The sequence below is a fragment of the Aspergillus bombycis genome, assembly GCF_001792695.1.
Source record: "Aspergillus bombycis strain NRRL26010 chromosome Unknown contig00044, whole genome shotgun sequence".
In the NCBI taxonomy this organism is placed as follows: domain Eukaryota; kingdom Fungi; phylum Ascomycota; class Eurotiomycetes; order Eurotiales; family Aspergillaceae; genus Aspergillus; species Aspergillus bombycis.
In genome coordinates this window covers 126,106-148,230 of record NW_019170046.1, presented here as the reverse complement: position 1 = coordinate 148,230, position 22,125 = coordinate 126,106, and the positions used below count along the sequence as shown (strand labels likewise).

The 22,125-nt window shown below is 49.8% G+C and overlaps 6 protein-coding genes across 6 annotated transcripts; 1 reads left to right on the top strand and 5 right to left on the bottom strand.

The window, feature by feature from the left end:
• Positions 1-1,778: 1,778 nt before the first annotated feature.
• On the bottom strand, positions 1,779-7,926 carry ABOM_006428 (putative ankyrin repeat domain protein; the record flags this gene model as incomplete). The annotated part of the gene is made up of 3 exons (XM_022533557.1): positions 1,779-4,717; positions 4,772-7,819; positions 7,890-7,926. The coding sequence occupies 3 exons, from the start codon at positions 7,924-7,926 to the stop codon at positions 1,779-1,781; spliced, it is 6,024 nt and encodes a 2,007-aa protein (XP_022389025.1).
• Positions 7,927-8,581: 655 nt separating this feature from the next.
• ABOM_006427 (glutamine--tRNA ligase) lies at positions 8,582-10,718 on the bottom strand (the record flags this gene model as incomplete). The annotated part of the gene is made up of 5 exons (XM_022533556.1): positions 8,582-8,668; positions 8,737-9,572; positions 9,629-9,756; positions 9,817-10,207; positions 10,268-10,718. The coding sequence occupies 5 exons, from the start codon at positions 10,716-10,718 to the stop codon at positions 8,582-8,584; spliced, it is 1,893 nt and encodes a 630-aa protein (XP_022389026.1).
• A 607-nt stretch (positions 10,719-11,325) lies between these two features.
• Positions 11,326-13,110, bottom strand: ABOM_006426 (putative AMP-binding enzyme; the record flags this gene model as incomplete). Its single annotated transcript, XM_022533555.1, has 4 exons — positions 11,326-12,225; positions 12,282-12,418; positions 12,468-12,732; positions 12,796-13,110. The coding sequence occupies 4 exons, from the start codon at positions 13,108-13,110 to the stop codon at positions 11,326-11,328; spliced, it is 1,617 nt and encodes a 538-aa protein (XP_022389027.1).
• A 352-nt stretch (positions 13,111-13,462) lies between these two features.
• On the bottom strand, positions 13,463-14,716 carry ABOM_006425 (uncharacterized protein; the record flags this gene model as incomplete). The annotated part of the gene is made up of 4 exons (XM_022533554.1): positions 13,463-13,752; positions 13,814-13,887; positions 13,953-14,409; positions 14,491-14,716. 4 exons carry the CDS (start codon positions 14,714-14,716, stop codon positions 13,463-13,465), a joined length of 1,047 nt encoding a protein of 348 aa, XP_022389028.1.
• Positions 14,717-15,404: 688 nt separating this feature from the next.
• On the bottom strand, positions 15,405-17,225 carry ABOM_006424 (dimethylallyl tryptophan synthase; the record flags this gene model as incomplete). The annotated part of the gene is made up of 3 exons (XM_022533553.1): positions 15,405-15,537; positions 15,802-17,069; positions 17,133-17,225. 3 exons carry the CDS (start codon positions 17,223-17,225, stop codon positions 15,405-15,407), a joined length of 1,494 nt encoding a protein of 497 aa, XP_022389029.1.
• A 169-nt stretch (positions 17,226-17,394) lies between these two features.
• Positions 17,395-22,021, top strand: ABOM_006423 (phenylalanine ammonia-lyase; the record flags this gene model as incomplete). The annotated part of the gene is made up of 7 exons (XM_022533552.1): positions 17,395-18,526; positions 18,607-18,827; positions 18,896-18,938; positions 19,015-19,187; positions 19,807-19,904; positions 19,971-20,071; positions 20,133-22,021. The coding sequence occupies 7 exons, from the start codon at positions 17,395-17,397 to the stop codon at positions 22,019-22,021; spliced, it is 3,657 nt and encodes a 1,218-aa protein (XP_022389030.1).
• Between the last annotated feature and the right edge of the window lie 104 nt (positions 22,022-22,125).

Sequence of the window (22,125 nt, the reverse complement as noted above, 5' to 3'; positions counted from 1 at the left end):
CGTGTGTAACTATATATTGTTTCCGTCAATACTCAGTGTTGTTGGGCGTTGCACGCGAGACCTCTCTCATTATCATCGCCAGGTAGCCGATGATCTGCGTATCCTGGGCATCCCCATGCCCCCAATGAAGAGTCTGGACCGCGTACTATTCCAGAGCTAGCCCTGCCATGGTGTGTGCCCTATGTAACACAGTGCCAATTACCTCTCCATGACGATCAAGACGGTAGAACCGTAGAACTGGAATGTGTATCCGTCTGACGCTAAGCCATACGCTGCGCGTCGGTTTCTTTAATTTCGTTGTCTGCCCTCGAGCACCATGACTAGGGAACTGTTAAACTAGCAAAATAAGCAGCAGGTTACGTAAACGTACCCATATAGGCCAATAACTGTGCTTTCGCGGACTCTACATGCAAGAACTTCTTGGCTTCAACAACCAGCAAGAAACTTTCCATGGATCCCGGGTTCTTGTGCCAAAGGCAATAGTCCACGATCCGGCCGCTCCTTTTGGTGTACTAGCGTACGCAGTCTGATACGGGCCTCTAAGGTCCATTTGATTGGTTGTTCTAAGTCATCTGTGATGTGGAGCAAAGTATCAAACAACATTGAGTCTAGCCTACCGCGGGCTAATGCCTCGTTTTCTGTAGCGCCGCTGAGTGCATCGAGCTTTTTCATTGACTTTCCTGGACAATCAAAGGATGTGAGTATTATCCGATGGGTAAATATCGCCCAAGACTTACTAAGGAAGCTGATATTTATATTAGAGTAGTCTTCATCTAGTATCCATTGATACTGCTTATTCTTTCTAAGACCGAAGCACTTCTCAACTTCTTCAAGGTAATCCACCCAGGCCGGATGTCGTTCGACTGAAGCATCTTGGATATCTCACTACACCCCCTTAGGATGACCCTGGAGATATTATAGGATTACACACCTGTGATGCTCATTATGTGGCATAGCAAGGTTCACAAGTTGATGATGACAGACAGAGCTGGAGATGACAGACAGAGTTGGGGATGAGAGACAGAGTTGGGGAGGAGAAGGGGAAGGTGAAGAAGACTCATAACACAAGAAAGGCAGCAGGGGCGGTGGGACCGTTTCAGGAAGGAGCAGTGAATACATTTGCCACAGTAACAAGTTCTGTTATTACCATCAGCAAGTCAATGAATGATGTGCAGGTCATGCGGCCAGCTTCCCATTCAATTGCTTCGCTTCTTACTAGTATTCAACGTTAATTTCATACTCCCATTGCTACGCTCAGCTCATCTTTTTTATAAACCTTGGAATCCCAAATAAGGACGATCTTATGGAAGTCACGGCCCGTTGATTCTTTTTACTTCGTTGGTTCATCTCCAGGCCCTGTCTACTCTTTCTTCGCTTCCTTTTGGGTCAGGACGCATCGCGCCGATAGACAATACTTCAATACTGGGCAAGTTACTGCGTGGATTGAAAGGCAGTCGGTACACGAAGCAGGTGCAAGCTATGCATATGCCCATGGCCATGGGAGAGAGGAAAGGAACGTGGCATCGCTGCGATCTGTCGCTACGCAGAGTCGTCAAGATACTGGCAGCGATCAACGACAGAACATGGATTCGCAGATTCTTGGAAAGATGCCCAGAGAGTGAAACGGGGAGAGAGAAAGAGAGATCTGCAGGATCACCCAGGCCCAGCATATCTCAAGCTATTCAGATGCTGTTGTATAATTCATGTGGCTTTCTATATTATGATATTATCACTTCTCGTAAGTGCGACTACGCTATTCCTGTACCCTGTCTCCTTGTCTACTGCTCCTTCTCAAACAGCCTCATAATCCCCTGCATCCCACGAGCTGCAGCAACATCCAAAGCCGTTAGCCCTTGCTTATTCTCCTTCCTAGCATCCAAGCCACACGCCATCAATTCCTCGAACAACCACACGCCATCAGGCTCACTCTCACTCATACGAGTGTCTTCCCGCCCCGCAATGGCATGTAATAAGGTATCCCCATTATCATTAACCGCAAATATATCATGAACTTGGAACATCTGGCGGACATCCTCTTCCGCAGGTGGTGAGCCGATACCGTATTCGTCTCGCTCCTTGATTGTCCGAACAAACGGAAATAATGGAGTGTCTCCCCGGGCGTCACGGAAATTGACATCGCACCCGGATTCTACAAAGCGAACGTAGAGATTTTTCAGCTCAGCCTGGTGATATGTCTCCTTTGCTGATCGGGAGCTGTTGTCCGGGGAGCTATAATAGACTAACAGCGGGGCGAGAATGTGTAGTGCTGTTTCGCCATTCGGGCCTGTTATGAGGGGATTTGCACCGGCGGTAAGCAATGCATTAGTCATTTCAAGTCTTTCGTTGCCATCGGAGTAACTGAGAGCGTAGTATAGAGGGGATAGACCGGCGTTGTCGGTTATAGAAGAAGGTGCACCTCTTTCTAACAACATAGCGACGGTTTTGCATTTGCCTGAACGGATGGCAAGGTGGAGAGGGGTTGAGCCATCCTTGTCTGTGACGTTGATATTTGCGCCGGCACATATCAGTTCAATTGATGTTGACTCTTCGACCATGTAATATCCATCGACGGAGGAACAGACACTCAGTAAGGGGGTAAGGCCGTTGCAGTCTGTGGCTTCGAGAACATCTGGCCTAGATTTTAAGATGGGCCCAAGGCGGCCATGGTGGTGGGCGATCTGATGGAGGACTGTGCTGTTGCTATCCTCAAGCTCCAATAACGGGTTTGCTCCCCGCTGCAGGAGGAGGGCCATAACCGTCTCTCCAACCTCCCTTGCTTCTAAGGCGGCAGCTAGGAGGGGCGTTTCTATCTTGGGACCTGTCCCATATCGTCTCTTTGGGTAGTATACCGCATTCACATCCGCACCAGCATTCAGGATCATGGTTATAGCGTCACAATCGCGACTTTTTATGGCAGCAAATAAGGCTGGTACATGGCCCAGATTTATATCGGCGCCGTGGTCAAGGAGTCTCTGGACAAGCTTACAACCTCGGTTGGTTTCTAAAGCCACAAGAAGAGGCGTGGAGTCGTTATTGGGAGATAGTTTGTTGATATTTGCGCCGTGCCTTAGAGCCACCTCCAGAGTCTCATTCCTCCAGAAGCCATGGTTACGTTGACCGTGACTTTTGCCGGAAAGCGCACATTGTAGGACGGTGTTTCCATCCGAGTCTGTGATCTCAAGGTCTGCTCCTGCGTTGCACAGAGTCTCAAGTGCTGCGATGTTCCACCACTGCCTGCCCGCTGCGAGAATATGTGTAGCCGTGTATTTTGGGGCTGAGACCTCAGTAAATTCATCGGAGTCCACGTCGAATGGCTCTTCATATGAAGCATTGATATCGATCCCCAATCCTATCAACATAACTATCATCTGCAAGTTGGATAATTCTCGACCCGCGACAACGTGAAGTAGTGGGGGAGAGAAAGCATTGATATCCTTGACATACGGTGCCATAGCCTTCATCATGGATAAAAGACCCCAGTGCGCAACGTAGTGTACTGGGGTCAGCCCATCAGGGCCTTTGGTCAGCAGGTCAACTCCCGCACGTAATAGAGCATCTAGTACAGCCTCGTTTCTCAAGGATATAGCAGTTTGAAGAAGGTTATACGCGTCCGCCCTTTCAAGGCTAAGGCCTTGAACAATGTCCTCAGCGTGTATGCGTTTGGACGAGCATACCCGACCCATTAAGTCTCTCAGTTCACACTGTTTTGTGCGAATTGAGAGCGCATTCCATACATCATCGTGACCTAGATGTAAAGCGACATCGCAAGCAGTTTGACCAGAGCTATCTTGCATATTGATATCTGCGCCTGCACCTAGCAGTAACTGTACAATGTCTTGCATCATGTATGCTTCGTCTTCACGCTCGATAGCGAAGCTTAGATTCCAATGGGCATCAAGTAGGTCGCTCTGCAATATCGGGTGTATAAAACGTCGCAATGTGTTGGACTCACCGATAACTTGTCCCCACAATTCTCCTCCGCTATATTTACGCTGTTTCCTCAGTGCTGCCACATCGACTTTATGCTCTGCAGCCATGTGCAACGGGGTCCTCCCGTGGCAGTCTGCGATGTTTACCTGTGCTCCAACTTGCAACAGGTGATAGACACACTCAGAATTCCCTGAACTAGCTGCGTAGTGCAGAGGAGTGCAACCGTGATCATCCTTTTGGTCCAATGACCAGGAACTTTCCTTATATAGTTTACATAGCAGGCCCACGACATTGCTTTGCGCGGCGGCAGCCGCGAAGTGTAACGGAGATCGACCGTCATCTGATTGGGCTTGTATATCTGCCCCGGCTTGTATAAGTCGCCACGTGATGATTTCCGATTTTGAAGAAGCACAATGGATAGGCGCAAGACCTTCATTATCTTGTGCACTCACATCTAAGCCTAGATTGGGTTGCAAGAGGAAGTCTATCCGGTCACAGGTGCTCGGGTTAGTAATATTGGCTACTTTGTGTAGAACTGTTTGTCCTCTATAGTCTGTTGTGTTGGCCAGCCCACCCAGTTCAAGAAATACCTCGAGTTTGGTTTGGAAGGGGATGAAATGAGCGTCTGATACGACCGCATCATGAAATGGAGTGTTTCCGTCCATGTCGACGCCGTTGATGTCAACCCCTTCTTGCATGAGTAATTTCATAATTTTCAGCGTTGAGTTCAAGTCTTCCTCTCCATTTCCGTGCAGCGCTAGTTGAACTTGGGCAACTAAGTGGAGGCCTAATTGGACTATTAGAACAGCTAAGCATTCAAATATATCTCAGGTATACCCACATGACTTGTGCTGAAAGTCGATTGCCTTTGCATTAGCACCATTTTCAAGTAAACCAATGATGAAGTGCGTCTCCGCATTTGCGCACGCAGCAAGTAGGGCTGTCCTTCCCCTTCGGTCTCGAGATTCAAGATCTAGTCCTTTCTCCGTGAACAATGAGATAGCCTTTACTCTTTCGTGGCCGTCGTTTCCAAACGCTAGCTTATACAAACAGGTCTCTCCGGCTTTATTCTTGACTGTAGGGTCTGCGGATTCCAGCCATTTCTGCACGTGGGAATACCTGAGCATCCATGATGCGCAAATATGATGCAGTGCCGTGTTGCCATCCGAGTCTTGCAAGTTAGGGTCCGCACCATTTTCGATGAGCGGCGTAACATCAAGGCTTTTATTCATCGCGGCGGAGATAAGAGGCGTTACAAGATCTCCATGCCGACCATGGTTTATATTGGCTCCAGCGTTCACAAACAATTCTAGAACCCTAGAGTTCATATTATCACTTGTTAGATTGTGTAGGGGTGTATTTCCCTTGTTGTCAGTCGCACAGGGATTGGCACCATGTTTGAGGAGAAGTTCCACGAATCGTTCTGTTCTATCTGATCTACGGGGAGCACACATGTACTGCTTAGTCCAAGCAAACAGTGCAGTCTGACCGGCATCGTTTTTTGCTTCAAGATCGCAACCTGCTTTGATCAGCAAAACACCTGTTCTCTTCCACTCCTCGATGCTGCAAACGTCCCCTTCACTCCGGCTTCTATATCCAACGGCTGTCCAAGCATGGATTGGAGTCTGTCCTTTTCCGCTCTTTGCGGTATCTATGTCAGATGGGGCCTCGGAACTGCCCAATTTGAACGATCTCGCATTTACATTGGCACCATAATGAAGCAGAATACGAACTGTTTCCGGTTCACCGCGACGCGCAGCTAGGAACAAAGCTGTGTTGCCATAGCTGTCGCGCTTGTCCAAGTTTTCCAGAACCGCGGGGTGCCTAAGAAGGGCTTCGAGAGTTTTCGATTGACCTGTAGCAGACGCCCAATGTGGAAGGACTGAGCTCTTCGAAGGGAGATCCAGGTTCCGTAGCAGTTCCAATACACAAGCTGTGTGACCTAGCTCAGACGCATATTGTACCGGTGTCTTCCCTAATGTAGATGGACTCCACCTCCAGTAGCCTTGGTCTTCGCAGGACTTTGGCGACATCGGGTCTGCACCAGCCTCGAGTAAAAGTTGCACGACCTTGACGTGGTTGCCCCTCGCTGCGTGGTGAATAGGTGTTAAGCCATCGATATCGATGGTTATAAATGACGCATTGTAACCTAAGAGAGCAGCTAAAGTCTCAAATTGGCCATGCATACAAGCATAAGTGACTGCTGTCCGATTAAAAGAGTCAGCAACATCCGGGTCCCCATGTACCTTTAGGAGGTGTTGGGTATATGCCGAAAGCCCAGCCTGAGCGGCGAGATGAATTGGATGAAAACTATCGGGGACTGTCTGGTTCATTTTTGCGAATATGAAGTCCTTCCAGCTTTCGAAACTGTGCTTCTCATTCTGAAAGAGAGCATCTAATTGTAATATGAACTCTGGGTCACTGGAATCACACTTGGCTGCATGGTAGAGTAGGTTCTGCGATGCGTACTGCAAGAATGGGAAATGGACCATTAGCTGCTTGCGGTCTGGCTCATGGTCTGCTGGCTTGGTCGGACGCTCAGACAATGACCAGGATCTGAAACAACCAGATAAGAGATAATCCACACACAAGAGAGTGAGAGACCGATGGGTTGAAGTAGGTGTTAAGACGGGAAACCAGTTGCTATTTTCAGTGGGAGTTGTCTCAGTATTGCGATTTCTGTCTAAGAGAAACTCGGTAAACGAGTGGTGAATGACTTGCACAGTTTCGTTATCTAAGATCTCTAGAAGTGGGCCACATGATCTACGTATCATGATTTTTGCATCCTGCGAGCTACTTAGCCCGCTGCGATCAGAGGAAGCATTGACCAAAGCTGCTAATTCCGTGATGCGAAGTGGACGGCAAGCGTGTGTGACCCATGAGAGTAGCCAGCATTGAAAGTGTTGGCTGGCACCAGAGCGCGAAGAGTGTTCATGCAATATGCTGACATACATCTCTTCCATTGAGCTAGGGAGGTGTTGTAAATGTTTCTTCACTGGCAGCTCGGATTGAAGAAGAATCTGATCGAGCATGAGACGGGCATAGAGAAACAAGCCTTGTGCTTTTCGGCTGAGCTTTTCCTGGACAACTGACTGACTTTCTGCCACAGCAGGATTATTCTGCTGGTAACCTAGACGGTGAGCTATGTATGTGGCAATATCCTGGTCCACCATTTCCCCTGCAAGACGGATACGATTCTGGAAGGGGCCTCTAAGTGCTGTCTGAAGATAAGCTTCTGGACGACTGGTTATTATCAACTTGATTGATTTCGGGCTCTGTTGCCCAAGCTTTTGTAACGATTGAAGAAAGCCATCATTCTCGACCGCAAGCTCATCTAGTGCGTCCAACAATACATATACCTTGGGAACGGCGTCAATGCCGAATAAGAGGAGGTTCCAGAGTTCGTGGAATGGAACACTATCCACAGTAGGGTGTAGAGCCAAAAGCATCTTTAGTCTTGCCTGAAGCAGAGCACTCTGACCTAAAAGTTGATACAGGCAATCTTGAACAAGCTGTCGAGGTTCGCTGTTTGTTTTGATGATTCGGCGGGCGAAGAAGAACAGTACCGGCATACCTTCTTCTTTGAAGGTACGAATCAACTTGGCGGCCATGACAGACTTGCCACTGCCGGGTATGCCTTGAAGCCATAAGGTGTTGATGTTTTCATCGTGCCAAGTCTGGTACTGGTCTGTATGGAACAGCCAGTCTCCGGTCCCGGAGGTATGGGCACTCAGGTGTTTCTGATATTCACTGCCCTCCGTCTCGAACTCTGTTGGGGAGAGCCAGATTTCTATCTGGTCAATATCATGGCTGGTAACTACTGATATTAGCTGGAGTTTGGCTGTATATTTAGAGGTGGTGTTCACACTTCTGGGAGTCAACTCTCCATCTGTGGGACTTCATTTAGCTTGAATGAATCAATTATGATATTGTATCCATTATTGGCTTCAATCACTCACCCCGCTTTTCCACGAGTACAAAATCATCGTTGTCCATGGTTGAGGTCACAATATTGAACGGTTACCGTTTGGAAGAGTACTAGAGCTCTTAGAGGTGAGCAGGTAGACGTGGAGCGGGGGAGCTTCTGCAGCCTAGTCAATACGAGTCGATCTACCGGACTTGCTCCACGCGCGACCGATTTCTATTTCTTGGCTTTGGTTAAGTCTAGCTCGCTTTAGGCCGTTTCTATTATTAATTCAACAAGTCTAAGTATATGTTGAGGATAAGTAGTTTCAGGAAAAATTGGTCCGCGAAATGTACTGTGCCCATTTACGTCGTAGTCATTCTGGCTCCGAAGTGCGACAAATCAATAACGTTGCCTCCTGTTGATATATCAAATATCGTGGACGATGCTCAGCTATCTATAACCCTGACAAGTGCTCCGAGAGTAGTATACCATACTCTCTGTTCTATGCTCCATTTCCCCATGTTATGTGCTGCCCGCCGCTTCATTCATCCGCTCCCACTCAGACCGACTTGACCAGGCTCAGCCGATGCTCTCAATATCTATCTGCACGGAGATGCATTTGTGAGAAAAGGCGTTGGTTGAGTCACAAAGTCGTGGATATCAGGATGTCTTGTCGTTGTCTATAATCTCATACTTCGTCTCGTTACAGGTCTCCCGAGAGAACATAACCTAATACTGCTAGATCTAGCTCTCGGATTTCTTAGAATCTTCTTTGAGAGCCACGATCCGGTTAAGTACAACCGAGTCTTCAGTACTATCCGAGTCCATCGCCTGTGTAATGGTAAGATATTAGCAACTAGTCTCTGCGCAGGCATATGAAAGGGAATCGGTGTGCTTACAAAGTATGCAACCCGCATGGCTTGGAAACGGACGCCCTCAGGCCCAGACTGGGTCTTTTCGCCCTCAGCCTGCGGCCAAGGAGCACGGCGGCGAACCTCCTCAAATCCAGCGTTGACAAGTGCATCAGGGTAAACATTCTCACTGTCGGGATTAATGTCGTTGAGGAATCCACCTTCCGCGGCCATGGGATTTTCGGACTTGAAGAGTGCATTATGAATCCGAACTGTGACCTTACGAGAGCCTTCTGGGACCCACTGAATATATGCCTTCGGCTTCGGAGCGTCTTTCGCCAAGACAGCTTGAATCTCTGTTACCTTGCCGGTAGTCGGGTCCTTGGAGAAAGAAACCGCCTTAATAGGATGGGGCACCTGGAGCAAACCGACGGTCTGACCTGGCGACAGGCGGAAGAAATCCTTGGAAGAAACTTCGCGGAAATCGGACCGGTCGATATAAACAGTCGACGTCATCTTCAACTTATAGGAGCCAAATTCGGGCTGCTTTGGCGAGAAAGGCAATACTAGCTCTTGTCCGTCTAAGTCGCCGATGTCTTGGATCACGACGCGAACAGGGTCTAGGACCAACATGAGGCGAGGGACGGATGTTTCTAGATAACGGCGAACCGTCTGTTCGAATCGTGCAATCTGGATGGTGCTGAGTGACGTAGTCACACCTAGCTCGTTGATAAAAGAAAGAATAGCACCAGGGGGCACGCCACGCCGGCGAATACCAATCAAGGTATAAAGACGAGGATCATCCCAGCCGCGTACATGTCCCTTTTCAACAAGTTCCCTCAAAACTCGTTTACTCATGACAGTACCACTAACATTTAAACGGCCTAAAAGTTGCGTAAGCAGGAGCTTGACGTGGTCAACTACAGCAACAGAAACCCACCATATTCGCGCTGCATCGGCTCATAGACACCAAGTGTCTTGTTCAACCATTCGTAGCTCTCACGGGCAGTAACAAACTCAGTTGTGCAAAGACTGTGAGTGATGCCTTCAAAGCTATCGCAAAGACAGCTGTATAGAGGATCAGTAACCGTACATCTGAAGTACCTTCACGCCAGAAAAAGCACTTACTGGGCAAAATCGTAGGATGGATAGATACACCACTTGGAACCAGTACGGATATGAGGGGTACGGTTCTTAGGGATACGGTAGGCGACAATATCCCACATCTGAGGGTTTCCGTTGGTGAGTAGCTGCTGGCGCATGCGCAAAAAGGCTGTCTGCGGCTCGTATTTCCCATCGCGCATATCGCGGAATTTGATAAGGTTGGTTTCCACATCCTGAGAGGCGTGGACACAGTGGAATCGTGGCGATTTGCCATCTTCACCCCCGCGTTGCAATTTAAGATCAGCCTCACCGCAGTGGCAGACGTAGGCATTGCCTTGCTGAATCAACTTCTCGGCAAGGTCATACAAGCGCTGGAAGTTGTCACTCGAGTAGGTAATCTCATGAGGAGTAAATCCTAAGCGAGGTAAACCAATTAGCGGAGCGCACTAGATCAAGTCCATGCGGGAAACCGTACCAAGCCAGCGAATTATATCCTCGATCGCATCGAAGTACTTCTCCTCCTCGGCGTCCGGGTTCGTGTCGTCGAAGCGAAGCATAGTTACACCGCCATGGTATCGCGCAAAGCCGAAATTAATCGCGATGGCCTTGGCGTGGCCGAGATGGAGATATCCATTGGGTTCGGGAGGAAATCTCGTTCTGACGTTTGGCGAAGGTCTCAAGTTGTAGACTTCAGCGAGGAAGCCCTGCTTGAACATAGCATCGGGATCGAGAGTGGGCTCGACTGATTTAGGAGGAGTAGCAGCCTTTGTCTCTGGCTTGCTTGGCTGGTTCTCTTTCGCAGCTGCCTTGGAGGCCTTCTTGGCTCGTTTCTGCATTCGTTTCTTGAGCTCGCCCTTGGAAACCATCTCGCCCGTCTCCGGGTCGAGCTGGAGCTTGGCAACTCCCTCCGCAACGGTGTCGGCCATTGTGGCTTTCTTTGCAGGATTTGCAAGCGCTAATCGGTGGTAGAGTGTCGTGGATGGGAGGTTTTGATTGAATTCCCGCCGATGTGTCATAGCATCCAGAACCCCGCCAGTGGCAGCCTTAGTTTTTCCGTAACACGAGGGGCATGTGTCACGTGCTCCGCTGGAGGTCCGCAACTGCTTATTAAGCATGTTATACACTCACTTCAATCTGGATACTAGTTCTATATAATTCTTCCTAATTAGGAAACTAGCACATACGACCACAGGGTGTGGAGAACAGGGCTTCCCGTCCGCTCAGCCGTACTTAAGCCACACGCCGGGAGGTTAGTAGTTGGGTGGGTGACCACCAGCGAATCCCTCCTGTTGTATGTTTTTTTGGTTATTTCATCATCTTTTTTTTTTTTACTCTGGCAAATAGATATGACAACTGTAGCCCGTTCTCTGCAACTGTATGTGAAATAAAAAGAGCACATTAGGTGGGTCAAACTCTCCTTGAGGAAACTATCTTATTGTCACTTGAAGAATGGTGAGTTATTGCTTTTTTCGTTGTATATATGCAGATTCCTGGTCAGTAACTTGTTCAAAATATCAGAACATGTGCTTTGCCTTAAGCGAACAAGGATGCGATCTCTTCTTCATAGAGAGCCAAAGTTTGCAACCTCGCCACACTCCCTTTAGCCGTCACAAGAAAAGGCTTGTCCTTCGTGGCGAAGATCAACCGCTCCGAAGAGAGCTTCACACAGTCATGACAATGTACATTGACTTTCTCGATATAGGGCTTTAGGCTTTCCTTCAAAGCTGTATTGTCCAGCTCCACCCCAGGAATCAACTCCACAAGAAGAACTGGTGATATCTTGCCATGGCCTCCAATGATCGCGGTCTTCACGCTAGGATGAGCGATGATCTCTGGTTCCAGCAGCGAAGCATGCAGTCCGTCACCATGGGCTAGATATACGTAATCGTCGCTGCGGCCGATAATCTTCCATAGCCCTTTGTGCACTGGATGCTCGATCCACAGATCATCTGTTCCGAAAGAATCGCGATCTGGATAGACTTGAAAAATCTGCTGCATTGCGCATTCAGGACGACGTACGAATACTAGCTCGTGCAGGTCGTTCATGCGGTGTTCGAACTCCGCCCCGGAATGCTTTTGGAAGGACAGGTAATCCCATGCGTCCTTATTTTGATGGATAGTTGTAAAGTACCCGCCTGCTTCGGTGCTGCCGACACATGGGACAACTTGCGTGTAAGGTGCAAGCAGATTTCCAGATTTGGCCGAGAGAGGAGCACCAGCATAATGAATGTACTTAAGCTCGCGTAACGCTTCAACACCTTCGGGGAGGAGGCAGAGTTGGTCAATTAGAGCGGGCATGAGAAGCGCACCGTCTATACGGCCGTAGTGGAAGATATCTATAAGAAGTTTAGGGGTAGGGGGTCCTGGAGGCCCAATAACGGACGTCATATTCACGAACCCAGTCATGGCAAGACTCATCAACATGCCAACAAACTATGCTAGTAAGCGTATATCCGGAATCAAGAAACAGGCTCGGATCGAAGTCTTACATGTAGCGAGGGCAAAGGGGTGTACCACCTTCGCTGGGCATATTGATGAATATGAGTTTCTTCAATGTCCGGCAAAGAAGCCGCGGTATCGGCACCAGCCATCATTTGATGTGTATAGGTGATCGGCTTGGGATTTCCTGGGAGAAGGTTAGTATAGGGGTTGGGTGAGTCGAATTAAAAATATACCTGTTGTGCCTGAGGTGTGGAACACCAGCCACGGATCATCTTTTCCTTCATCCCATGTCTTACCATAAACTACTGGCGATGCTGTATCATCCCGGAGAAACTCCTCAACTCCTGGGACCGTGATACTCTCGATATGAGGTGCCTTTTGTAGAATAGCATCTACAGGACCGGCCATTTCTACCGGCCTGAGATACAATTGACAATTTTTCTTTTCCAGAATACGCAGCTGAGCCTCTGGCGTGATTAACGGCGAGGGAAGGATCATCTAGATTTTGATCAGCTTATCTCGTAGTTCCTAGTTTCTTCGAGAAACCTTTGGATAATATACCACTTTCTGTAGCTTTGCCACGGCTACAGCAAGAATCGCATATCGCAGGTCCTTGGGACCTGCATATGCAAAACATTGAAAGGGCTCGGACGTCGTCGGAAGGGCTTGACTTAGCCACTGAGCTGCGTGGTTTGCTGCGTTGTTCAGTTGCTGGAAAGTAATGTCGCGGTACCCCGCGGAAAGATCCTGGTCGTTGATGGGAAGCGAGATCCAGGGATTAGTGTTAGTGCCCTCTTTGGCGCGGTTCTCAATGACAGTGGCTAAGATGCGTTTGCCGTGGGCAGCGCCAGGCAATGGAAAGGTAGCAGAGACCATGGCTCTACGTAGATACTATTGCAAAAGGATGGAGGATCATTCGGTGGTGAGGCAGGGAAAAGCAATGGGGGCCAAAGAGGGGGGAGTGTCTTTGTCTTTATATCCTCTAGTGGACCCCGTTGGCAAACCCAATGCAATAGTAATAAATCAAAGTTACAAACGCGCTCCGAATCATTCCGGAGCTGCAACACTGTACACTTCCCTTTGTGTTTTACTGCTGGTTCATTATTCATGCATTGCGTCGGATCCCCGGTGTGCGACTGCTCCCGCAATCCCACCAAGGATTAATATTCACAACAAAAAACGATAGACATATATATACATCGCACAAATTTCCACAGGAAGCACCTGCCTATTTACTTCCGGCCGGTGTAGGCCCTTGGACGCTCGCCCGATTTAGATCTCTGTCAAACGACCTGAGCGGGATATGTCCTTGCTTCGCGTAGTAGTTCATCTCATACCCTTTCCCATCCTCTATAGTGAAAGTTCTCTCAACTGTCACGCCGCTTTCATGCGTTGTCTTGAATTGTTTAAACCACCCAGGTAGTTTTCTCAATAGTGGGCGCAGGCGCATACTGCACGCAGCGGCCATATACATGCCGCTTTCAACGATTGTCCAGCTCATCAATTGAACATCCGTCCCTAGATAAGAAAATTTACTTAGCTCAAAGATCATCTAGAGTTGAGCGCAGGGTATACATACATGTAGGATCTTGCGTAGACTGTTCTTGCGACGTGAAGAAGGAAGCGGTTCGGAAGCAGGACGCAATCAAGCCTCTGACATCTGCATTAGGGCAAGGGTTATCGGATCGATGGGTTTGTTTCCCCTGAGAAGTACTCACATGCTACCAGAGAGAAAAACAAACGAAATCGCTACTCTCTTGGCTATTGATGCCTGTAGGTTCCACACTGTGTGCGCGGGGAGTACCATGATGGCAGCATCGCCGACTATATTCAGAATCCCACTCAACTTAAAGAACAAGAATAGATTGATGCATGTTCCGTCCCCAGTGCGATCCCAGAAGTATGCGAGTGGTCTGCATTCTATGGCACCGGCAATCGTTTGCGAGAGGAGGAATAGGACCATATAGACCATCAGGAGAACGGTGCATTTTCGCGCAACACCTGGCGTAAAGATAGTATAGAGCAATACCAAGACGGAGACTCGCGAGAAGCAGTTTGAGTATGCCGAGACCCAACTGAGCGAGTAAAGCAATTTCCCTCGTACAATTATGATATTTGGGTCTTCCAGCATCAGTGCCTTGACATGGCGACCGGCGCCACCATGGGTGACCGCAACTGAATTGAATCCATATTGATCAGCGCAAGGGCTCTATGAGAAACAATATGAAACCAAAGCAATGAGAGGTTCAAGCTCACGATAGCCACAAATACAGGAAGCTAACGAAAGAAGATACGCTGGGAGCAACAGCATATCTTCCAAGCCAGTCTTCACATTCGGCAGACTGCGGATATAGAGACGAAGGGCCAATAATACAGTTGTAACTACCAAGATAACCGACGATGCTGCGACGAGCCGAGCCGAGATATTTTCTTCCAGATACTGGGGTGAGATTTGTTCTCTCGGTATTGGTGTGCCAGGCATGATGTCACCAATGTGCTCTTAACACTCACTACCGAGGGAGAAGAAATGTATAGCGTCTCTATACACAAGAGCGCCTGCCATTGAAAATGAGAAAAATGGGAGACAAGTCGGTCAGTCTGGTTGTGGATAAGAAGAATAATGACCATGCAGCTGTCGATATCTGCTGCACACTCCAGAGCCAAATGCTTACATGCATGTTCACAGCCCCATACTATCAGGGATTAGGGCCGTCACATCAGCGGCAACGCATGGGCTATGTATGCCTGATACGGTGCCATCTTAGTTGCTCCGAGGCTTATACATGTAGCTGCAATGCAGCCAAGGCAATATGCCTTGTTTGAAGCATGATTGGAGGGGTTAGTTACCTACACCAACGCACGGGAATACTATCTTGGGAAAATGTCTCTGCAGAATGGCGTTATGTCGATCCCAATCAGCATTTTGCCGGAGGAGGGGTACATGCCAACATGGGCGTTACCCGGAGAAAACTGGATATACGCAGAAACTGCGCTAGTATGGTCCTCGTACTGACTAACTCTCTATGGGGTTAATCCTCTAGTCAGCAATCGATCGTCGGAAGCTACTTGATCCTCAATCCTTGATCCGAACTGTTACCTCTGTATGCACTAGTATTACTGCATACAGCCTGCAGTTAATAAGATTACATATTGTAAATGTGCTACCCCGATTAGCAGACGGACACATAGGCAGGCCTGAAGAGGCCAGACGGGGTGGATATTCTCCACTCCAATATCGACGCTGCAGCTACTCTGGGGGCCAAATGGCCGCTGCCGGAATGCGCACGAGGTAGAGCGAGGATACTATGTACGCAAGTGAGCAACGATCGCTTTGCGCACGGAACTCAGCCAGCCCTACGAATTTACAAGCACGAGGATGCACGCCGTGCCACGGTTCAGCCTGGTTGCAGGCAACCGCATTGTTGTAATTTCCCAGGGGGGTTGTCTACTAGTAGTATTTGTCAAAATAAAAGCGCCAATAGATTAAATGGATTTAAATAGATTAAAGAGTAAACACAAATCGTATGTTAGAACATTGGCATATCCAAATTATTTCCGCCCCTTAACCCGTCCTCCCAGCGACCGGGATGATAGATTTCCGCGGACAGATAAGACGTTAAGCTGAGTTGACCACGTTTAAAGGCACAGGCAATGTAAGTCTGGACTCCACACCCCTGGTCTAGCGAGCGAAACGAGGCGTACTGCTCTAATGCCTTGAGGAAACGATCCTGGTACGGGGTGCGTCCACCGCGACGTTGCAGAAACTCCACCAGGCCCACGGCAATCGCATGGTCACTTTGACCGTAATGCCGTACAGGAATGTATACTTTGGTCTCAGGTTGTTGATTGCCAAGTTTAATATCAAAATTATACAGCACGCCTGATGTCTCATGTGATTTCGAAGGGAGTTCCTGGTCATGTGAAAAGTCAGGCGGCAGACCAAGGACAAGAGACCACAGCTCTCGCAGTTGCTCCAGCGCGCAAGCGTCCCACGACGACACGGTTCCGCCCGCAGTTAGCGTGTCTTTGACACTGGCAAAGCTGGTCGACGGACTGCGAAAGTAAATTTTGAGTTTCGCTGCGGATGGATCGACACAGTCGACGGCCACACCAATAATATGGGCGGGAGTGCCACCTTCTTCCTGATGTCGCAGGAAACCCTGCAGCGGGGGATAAGCGGACAAGTCGGAGAACTGTGGTAGCGTTCGAACGGCGTCGTCGAGAACGGCGAGTCGTGACTGACCGGTCTGTTCCGCTTTTACCGGGACCAGGTACATTTTGCACATCATACGACCATCTCGACCGAGGTCGAACCCAATGAAAACGGAGGAGGGACTGGACCCATCGTGGTGGGCCGCTACTTTGGCGGACGTATCTCGATGAAAAGCACGGGCGAAGTGGGCGAACCACGTCCAATCCGCGGCGGGCAGTTGGCGCCGAAGGTGATCGGCATATGCCATCGGAGCTTGGTGGTTGTATGGATCCCATTCCGTCCCTGCGAAAGGGCCGATTGGCTCAAAGCTATATCGGATGGTTGGTCGTTCTCCGTCCCAGCTCCAGCTATATTCCAGTGGAGAATAATCATCGGTCATGAAGCTTTTCCACTGAGGTGCCTGGCCCTGGGTAGGACGTGCACCTAAAGCAGGCGCAACACTTTGGGAGACGAAAGTGAGGTGTTGTTGTAGCGAGGCAGCGTCATATTCCGCTCCTCCCATGAGCGTTCTCAGTGCAGTTCCCACTGCATTTTCCCAGAACTGCGAATCCACATAGGGCTTGTCGGCAAAGGATGTCGTGTCCTCTGACTCGGTAGCAATAGCCGTAGATATGTGGCTTTTCTAGCCTGAAATTAGTAGTTTGTCTTGACAATGTCGAGGAGCAAAAAGAGATCTACAATATACCGGAACGGTGTAGGGGCTCAACCTATAGCGGATCTGAAGTAACCTGGTTGAGCCGGACGCGATGATATTTCTTCCCCATAGAACAGGCGTCATAGTTGATCTAAGTGATCAGAATATGAGGACAGTTGTGGAAATATAAATAGTGAGACCCAGGCCTCCCTAGTTACGTTCAGCCTTTCGCCTTGCTCATATCTTTCTGCCATAATACCGATGCTATTGGACCAACTGATCGAATAGTGTCGGTCTTATTTGGCTTGGAAAAATGACGACCGAAATGGGGTTTGCCCCCACAGTGTTCGCTCTTTCGTTGGAGGGGACTCATTCGTGGGGATGGGCCGTTGGTGCAGGGGTAGTGGTGATATTCGTGCTCTATCTTACACAGCGGATTGCTTATGGCAGACCCGCCTACGCTCATGGGTGTCAAGCACCCACACGGTATGCCCACCGGGACCCTTTCCTGGGGTTGGACTCTTTGCGAGACTCCATGCAGGCGAGGAGATCCGACAGATATTTTCGAAGAGAGCAACAACTACACCAAGTATATGGCAACACATTCATGTCGCTGCTGTTGGGCAGCTGGATGGTGAATACAATTGAGCCAAAGAACCTGGAAGTTCTCTTTTCTACTAAATTTACCGATTACGAGGTTGGATTCCGACGTCGGAATGCCTTTGCCCCCTTATTTGGCAAAAGCATCTTTCAGAGCGATGGAGCGCGTTGGCAAACATTACGATCACAGCTACAACTATGCTTCTCGCGGGTACAAACATCACAGTTGGATCTCCTGGAGCGTCACTGTCAGCGTCTCCTGACAGCCCTTCCGCCCGATAACCAGAACTTCGATTTGGCCCTCTTTCTCCATCGATTTGCTGCCGATGTTTCAACAGACTTCCTTTTTGGAGAGTCAATCAATTCCCTCGAGAACCCTCAGAACTTGAACAGCGGAGCCTTGAAGGCGTTTGCCGACACCCATAGCACCTGCGAGCTTCGATGGCTGCTGGGATCCATGTCATGGATTTGGCCTCAGCGGACATTCATGAAAAATGTTCGCTTAACCCACCGCTTCATCCAACGATACGTCGATGCGGCGTTGCAACGGGAAGTCGCGCCACCAGCAAAAACTTCAGAACAGCCAAACGAGCAGCGGATTCTGTTCATCGACCAACTTCGTCAACGAACGCAAGACCCCACTGCACTTCGGGATGAGTTGACGACATTATATTTTGCAGGAACAGATGCCCCTGCCGCTTTGCTTATCAACCTATTCTTTGTGTTCTCTAAAAGGCCGGATGTGTGGGATCGTGTACGCACTGAGATCCAGTCTCTGAGAGGGAAGCTGCCCGACGTCCAACAGCTCAAGGGCCTCCGATACGTGCAGGACTGCATCCGTGAATGTAAGCTATTGGATTTCTCTATGACCCCGATGGGATCATGGCCAACCTTGACGACTAACTCTCTCTACCTAACTACCTAGGTCTTCGCCTTTATCCCCCTCAACCCTCCAACTCCCGTGTGGCCGTACGCGACACCATTCTTCCCGTTGGCGGTGGTCCAGATGGAAGCTCGCCCGTGTTAGTGCCGAAAGGTATGATGGTTCACCTTTCAGTCTATGCGCTTCACCATCGAAAGGACCTTTGGGGCGAGGACGCGGATGAGTTCCGCCCGGAACGGTGGTCCTATGAAAAGCAAACCTGGGTGAGAAGCTCTTATCTTTTTCAGTTGCTTTGCATTATTCTAACTGAGACGCGTTATCATCGGAGTAGAAATATATCCCGTTCCTCGGAGGTCCCCGAAATTGCGTAGGCAGTAAGTTCCCCCCCCCCCCCCTGTTCTATATTAACGCTCGATTTATGATCAAGTGCTAACTAATATATCTTGCCAGTGGATTTTGGTCTAAACGAAGTGGCGTACGCTGTCGTACGAATGGCGCAAAACTTCAAGACCATCACCAGTGTCGATCCAGACGAATGGGTGGAAGGGTCCAGCATCGCGCTGGAGTCGAAAAACGGGGTTCAAGTGGCCCTGTGCAGGGATTGCAACCGAGGAGGGACGTCGGTAAGAGTCTAGATAGACATCCCTCCTGTAAGATAGAGAGAACATGGCGAATCTAGACGCAGCAATATGTAACGTAGCACACATGGGGATGGTTGCGGTTCAGTGGTTGGACGGATATGGTGAGTCGGACTCCACTGTTGGCACTAATGCCGCGTATATACAGCTAAAATCCCCCTAGTTTAGTGCTGACAATTGGTGTACGAGTCCTCTCAGGCGCCTATAATAATGCCCATTGAAAGCCTCGTTTTGATTCAGGCCCCACGTGCAATATACAAAAGTACCGGAGACTCAATGAAATACAAATGAAACCACGACGATCATTTACCTATCCAAGCACTTCGGCGCGATACGATGCTACCGTCGTGCCAACTCATCCTTCCGCAAGTGTACTTTCGATCGTCGGTTAAAGAGGCTCGGAGAAGATTGGCTGTGCTTCTTGGCATTGACTGAACCTTTCTTGATTTGCTTGTTCTTTGCTTGTTCTTGTTGGTTGGTTGGTTTTATTTAATTTATTGGGTTGGCTTTTTACCGGGCATGCTTTTCCAGGTAAGCCGTCAATTACACCACAGATCTTGAAATGGGAAAGTCATTCGAATTTCATACTTCACTGGTACTGCAGCAATGGCGTCTGCTGAATGAACTGCTTCGCGGTGCCGCCGAGGATTTGGTCCTCAATGGCAGCGGACTAGATATTCCTCATGTGGTTTACATTGCTAGGTAAAGAAATCCCCGGCTACACCGTGTACTCTGCGTTGGTCTAATCTATTCCAAACCCTTATAAAGATATGCTGGCAATGTGAGCATAGACCCTACTTCCTACGAATCCATTAATCAGAGCCATGCTGCCATTGCCAAGAGCCTTTCCCAAGGGGACGTCATCTACGGTATATCCAGATCACCTTATTTGTAACCCAGGAAGAATGAACCCCTAACTGGCTGATCCAGGAGTGAACACTGGATTCGGAGGCTCAGCAGATATACGCGCAAACGACGTCCTCGCACTGCAGCGCGTTCTAACCCGCGAACTAAGCTATGGTGTATTACCGCCCGGGGCGCGTGATCCTCGCCCTTCATCTGATCGCCAGAAGTCCGCATATCAGGCGTTCGATCTGAGTCTGGAACATGCAGCCGAGTCTCACCACCTGCCGCTTCCTTGGGTGCGCGCTGCAGTCTTACTGCGCCTGAACTCGCTGGTCAAAGGCCACTCGGGCGTCCGGCCCGTTATCGTAGATCGCTTACGGGACCTTCTTTTGAAGAATATCATCCCCATGGTGCCGATGCGGGGGAGTATCTCAGCCTCGGGAGATTTGAGTCCTATTGCGTATATTAGCGGCGTGCTTCAGGGCAAGCCAACAATTCGAGTTTTCCGTCCAGGCGTTGGACGCGATGTATATGCGGACGAGGCTCTTGCGCAGGCCGGTGTGGAACCGATATCCCTGACAGCCAAAGAGGGTCTCGCGATCGTCAATGGAACGGCCATGTCGGCGGCGTGCGCCACGCTCGTGCTACACGATACACACCAGCTGGCCATGTTGGGACAGATCCTGACGGCAATGACGGTGGAAGCACTGCTAGGCTCGCCAGAGAGCTTCGACCCTTTCTTCGCGGACGTGCGCCCGCACCCAGGACAGATCGAGAGCTCGCGGAACATCCGGGTGTTCCTGCGCGGGTCTCGACTCGCACTGCCAAAGGACGGCAAGGATGGTTCGCTCCGCCAGGATCGGTATTCAATCCGCACCGCGGCGCAATGGATGGGCCCCGTGCTCGAAGACCTGCTACTCGCACACCAGCAAATCAGCATCGAGTGCAACTCGGCCACCGATAACCCGCTGGTCAACGGCGACGGAAAGTTCCTACATGGCGGCAACTTCCAGGCCAAGGCCGTCACTGCGTCCATGGAGAAGAGTCGTCAGGCCGTACAAGCCATCGGCCGCATGCTCTTCACCCAGTGTCAGGAGATGATCAATCCCGCCACCAGCTGGGGTCTGCCGCCGAACCTGGTAGCAGACGAACCCAGTCAATCCGGTATCTTCAAGGCCATCGACATTTACATCTCGGCCTTGACCTCTGAGCTCGGGTTCCTGGCGGGCCCCGTGAACCATGTGTACAATGCTGAGCTAGGCAACCAGTCGTTGAACTCGCTGGCTCTGATCTCCGGCCGATACACTGCGACGGCCGTGAGGGTTCTTACGGAGCTTGTCGCGGCGCATCTACTCTCTGCTTGTCAGGCGCTGGATCTCCGTGCTATGCAGCTGCAGTTCTTAGACGGAGTCAAGACTGAGTTCTTCGCCCGCACTGTCTCAATGGCGGAAAAGCAGGGTCTGACCACCACGGATGCTAGCAAGACCCTCCCCAGCACGCTATGGGCCCATCTCCAGAAAGGACTAGAACAGACCGTCTCAATGGACAGTGCAGATCGGTTCCCTCACATTGCCAAAACTATGCGCGTGCCTATTCTGGACTGTGTGCCGTCTCAAACTGCCAACCTTGAAGATATGCAGTCATTCATCGACCAGCTCGGCCCCTGGCTCCACGAAGCATGGTGCACCAACCGGGACGCCTACCTGGTGCATGGTGATGCCAGCCCCATGTTGGGAGACGGCTCGAAGAAAATGTATCGCTTCGTGCGGACGACTCTTGGGGTGCCGATGTTGTGTACGCGGAGGATCTTGACGCCCACTACGGAGGCGATGGCTACCGGGCAGGTGGAGGAGGCGCCCACGGTGGGCGGATATACAAGTCTCGTTTATCGGGCAATTCAACGAGGTGAATTTTTACCCGTGATTCAAGAGCTGCTGGAGGAGTGTTTGACGAAGGAAGAGCTGGAGCAGTAGTTTCGTTTTTTATATTATGTTATATGAGCGCTGTATCGCCGTAAAATTTGTGTTAAAATCGAAGATAGATAGATACCATTTTCCTATGAATTAAAGAGTCGTGA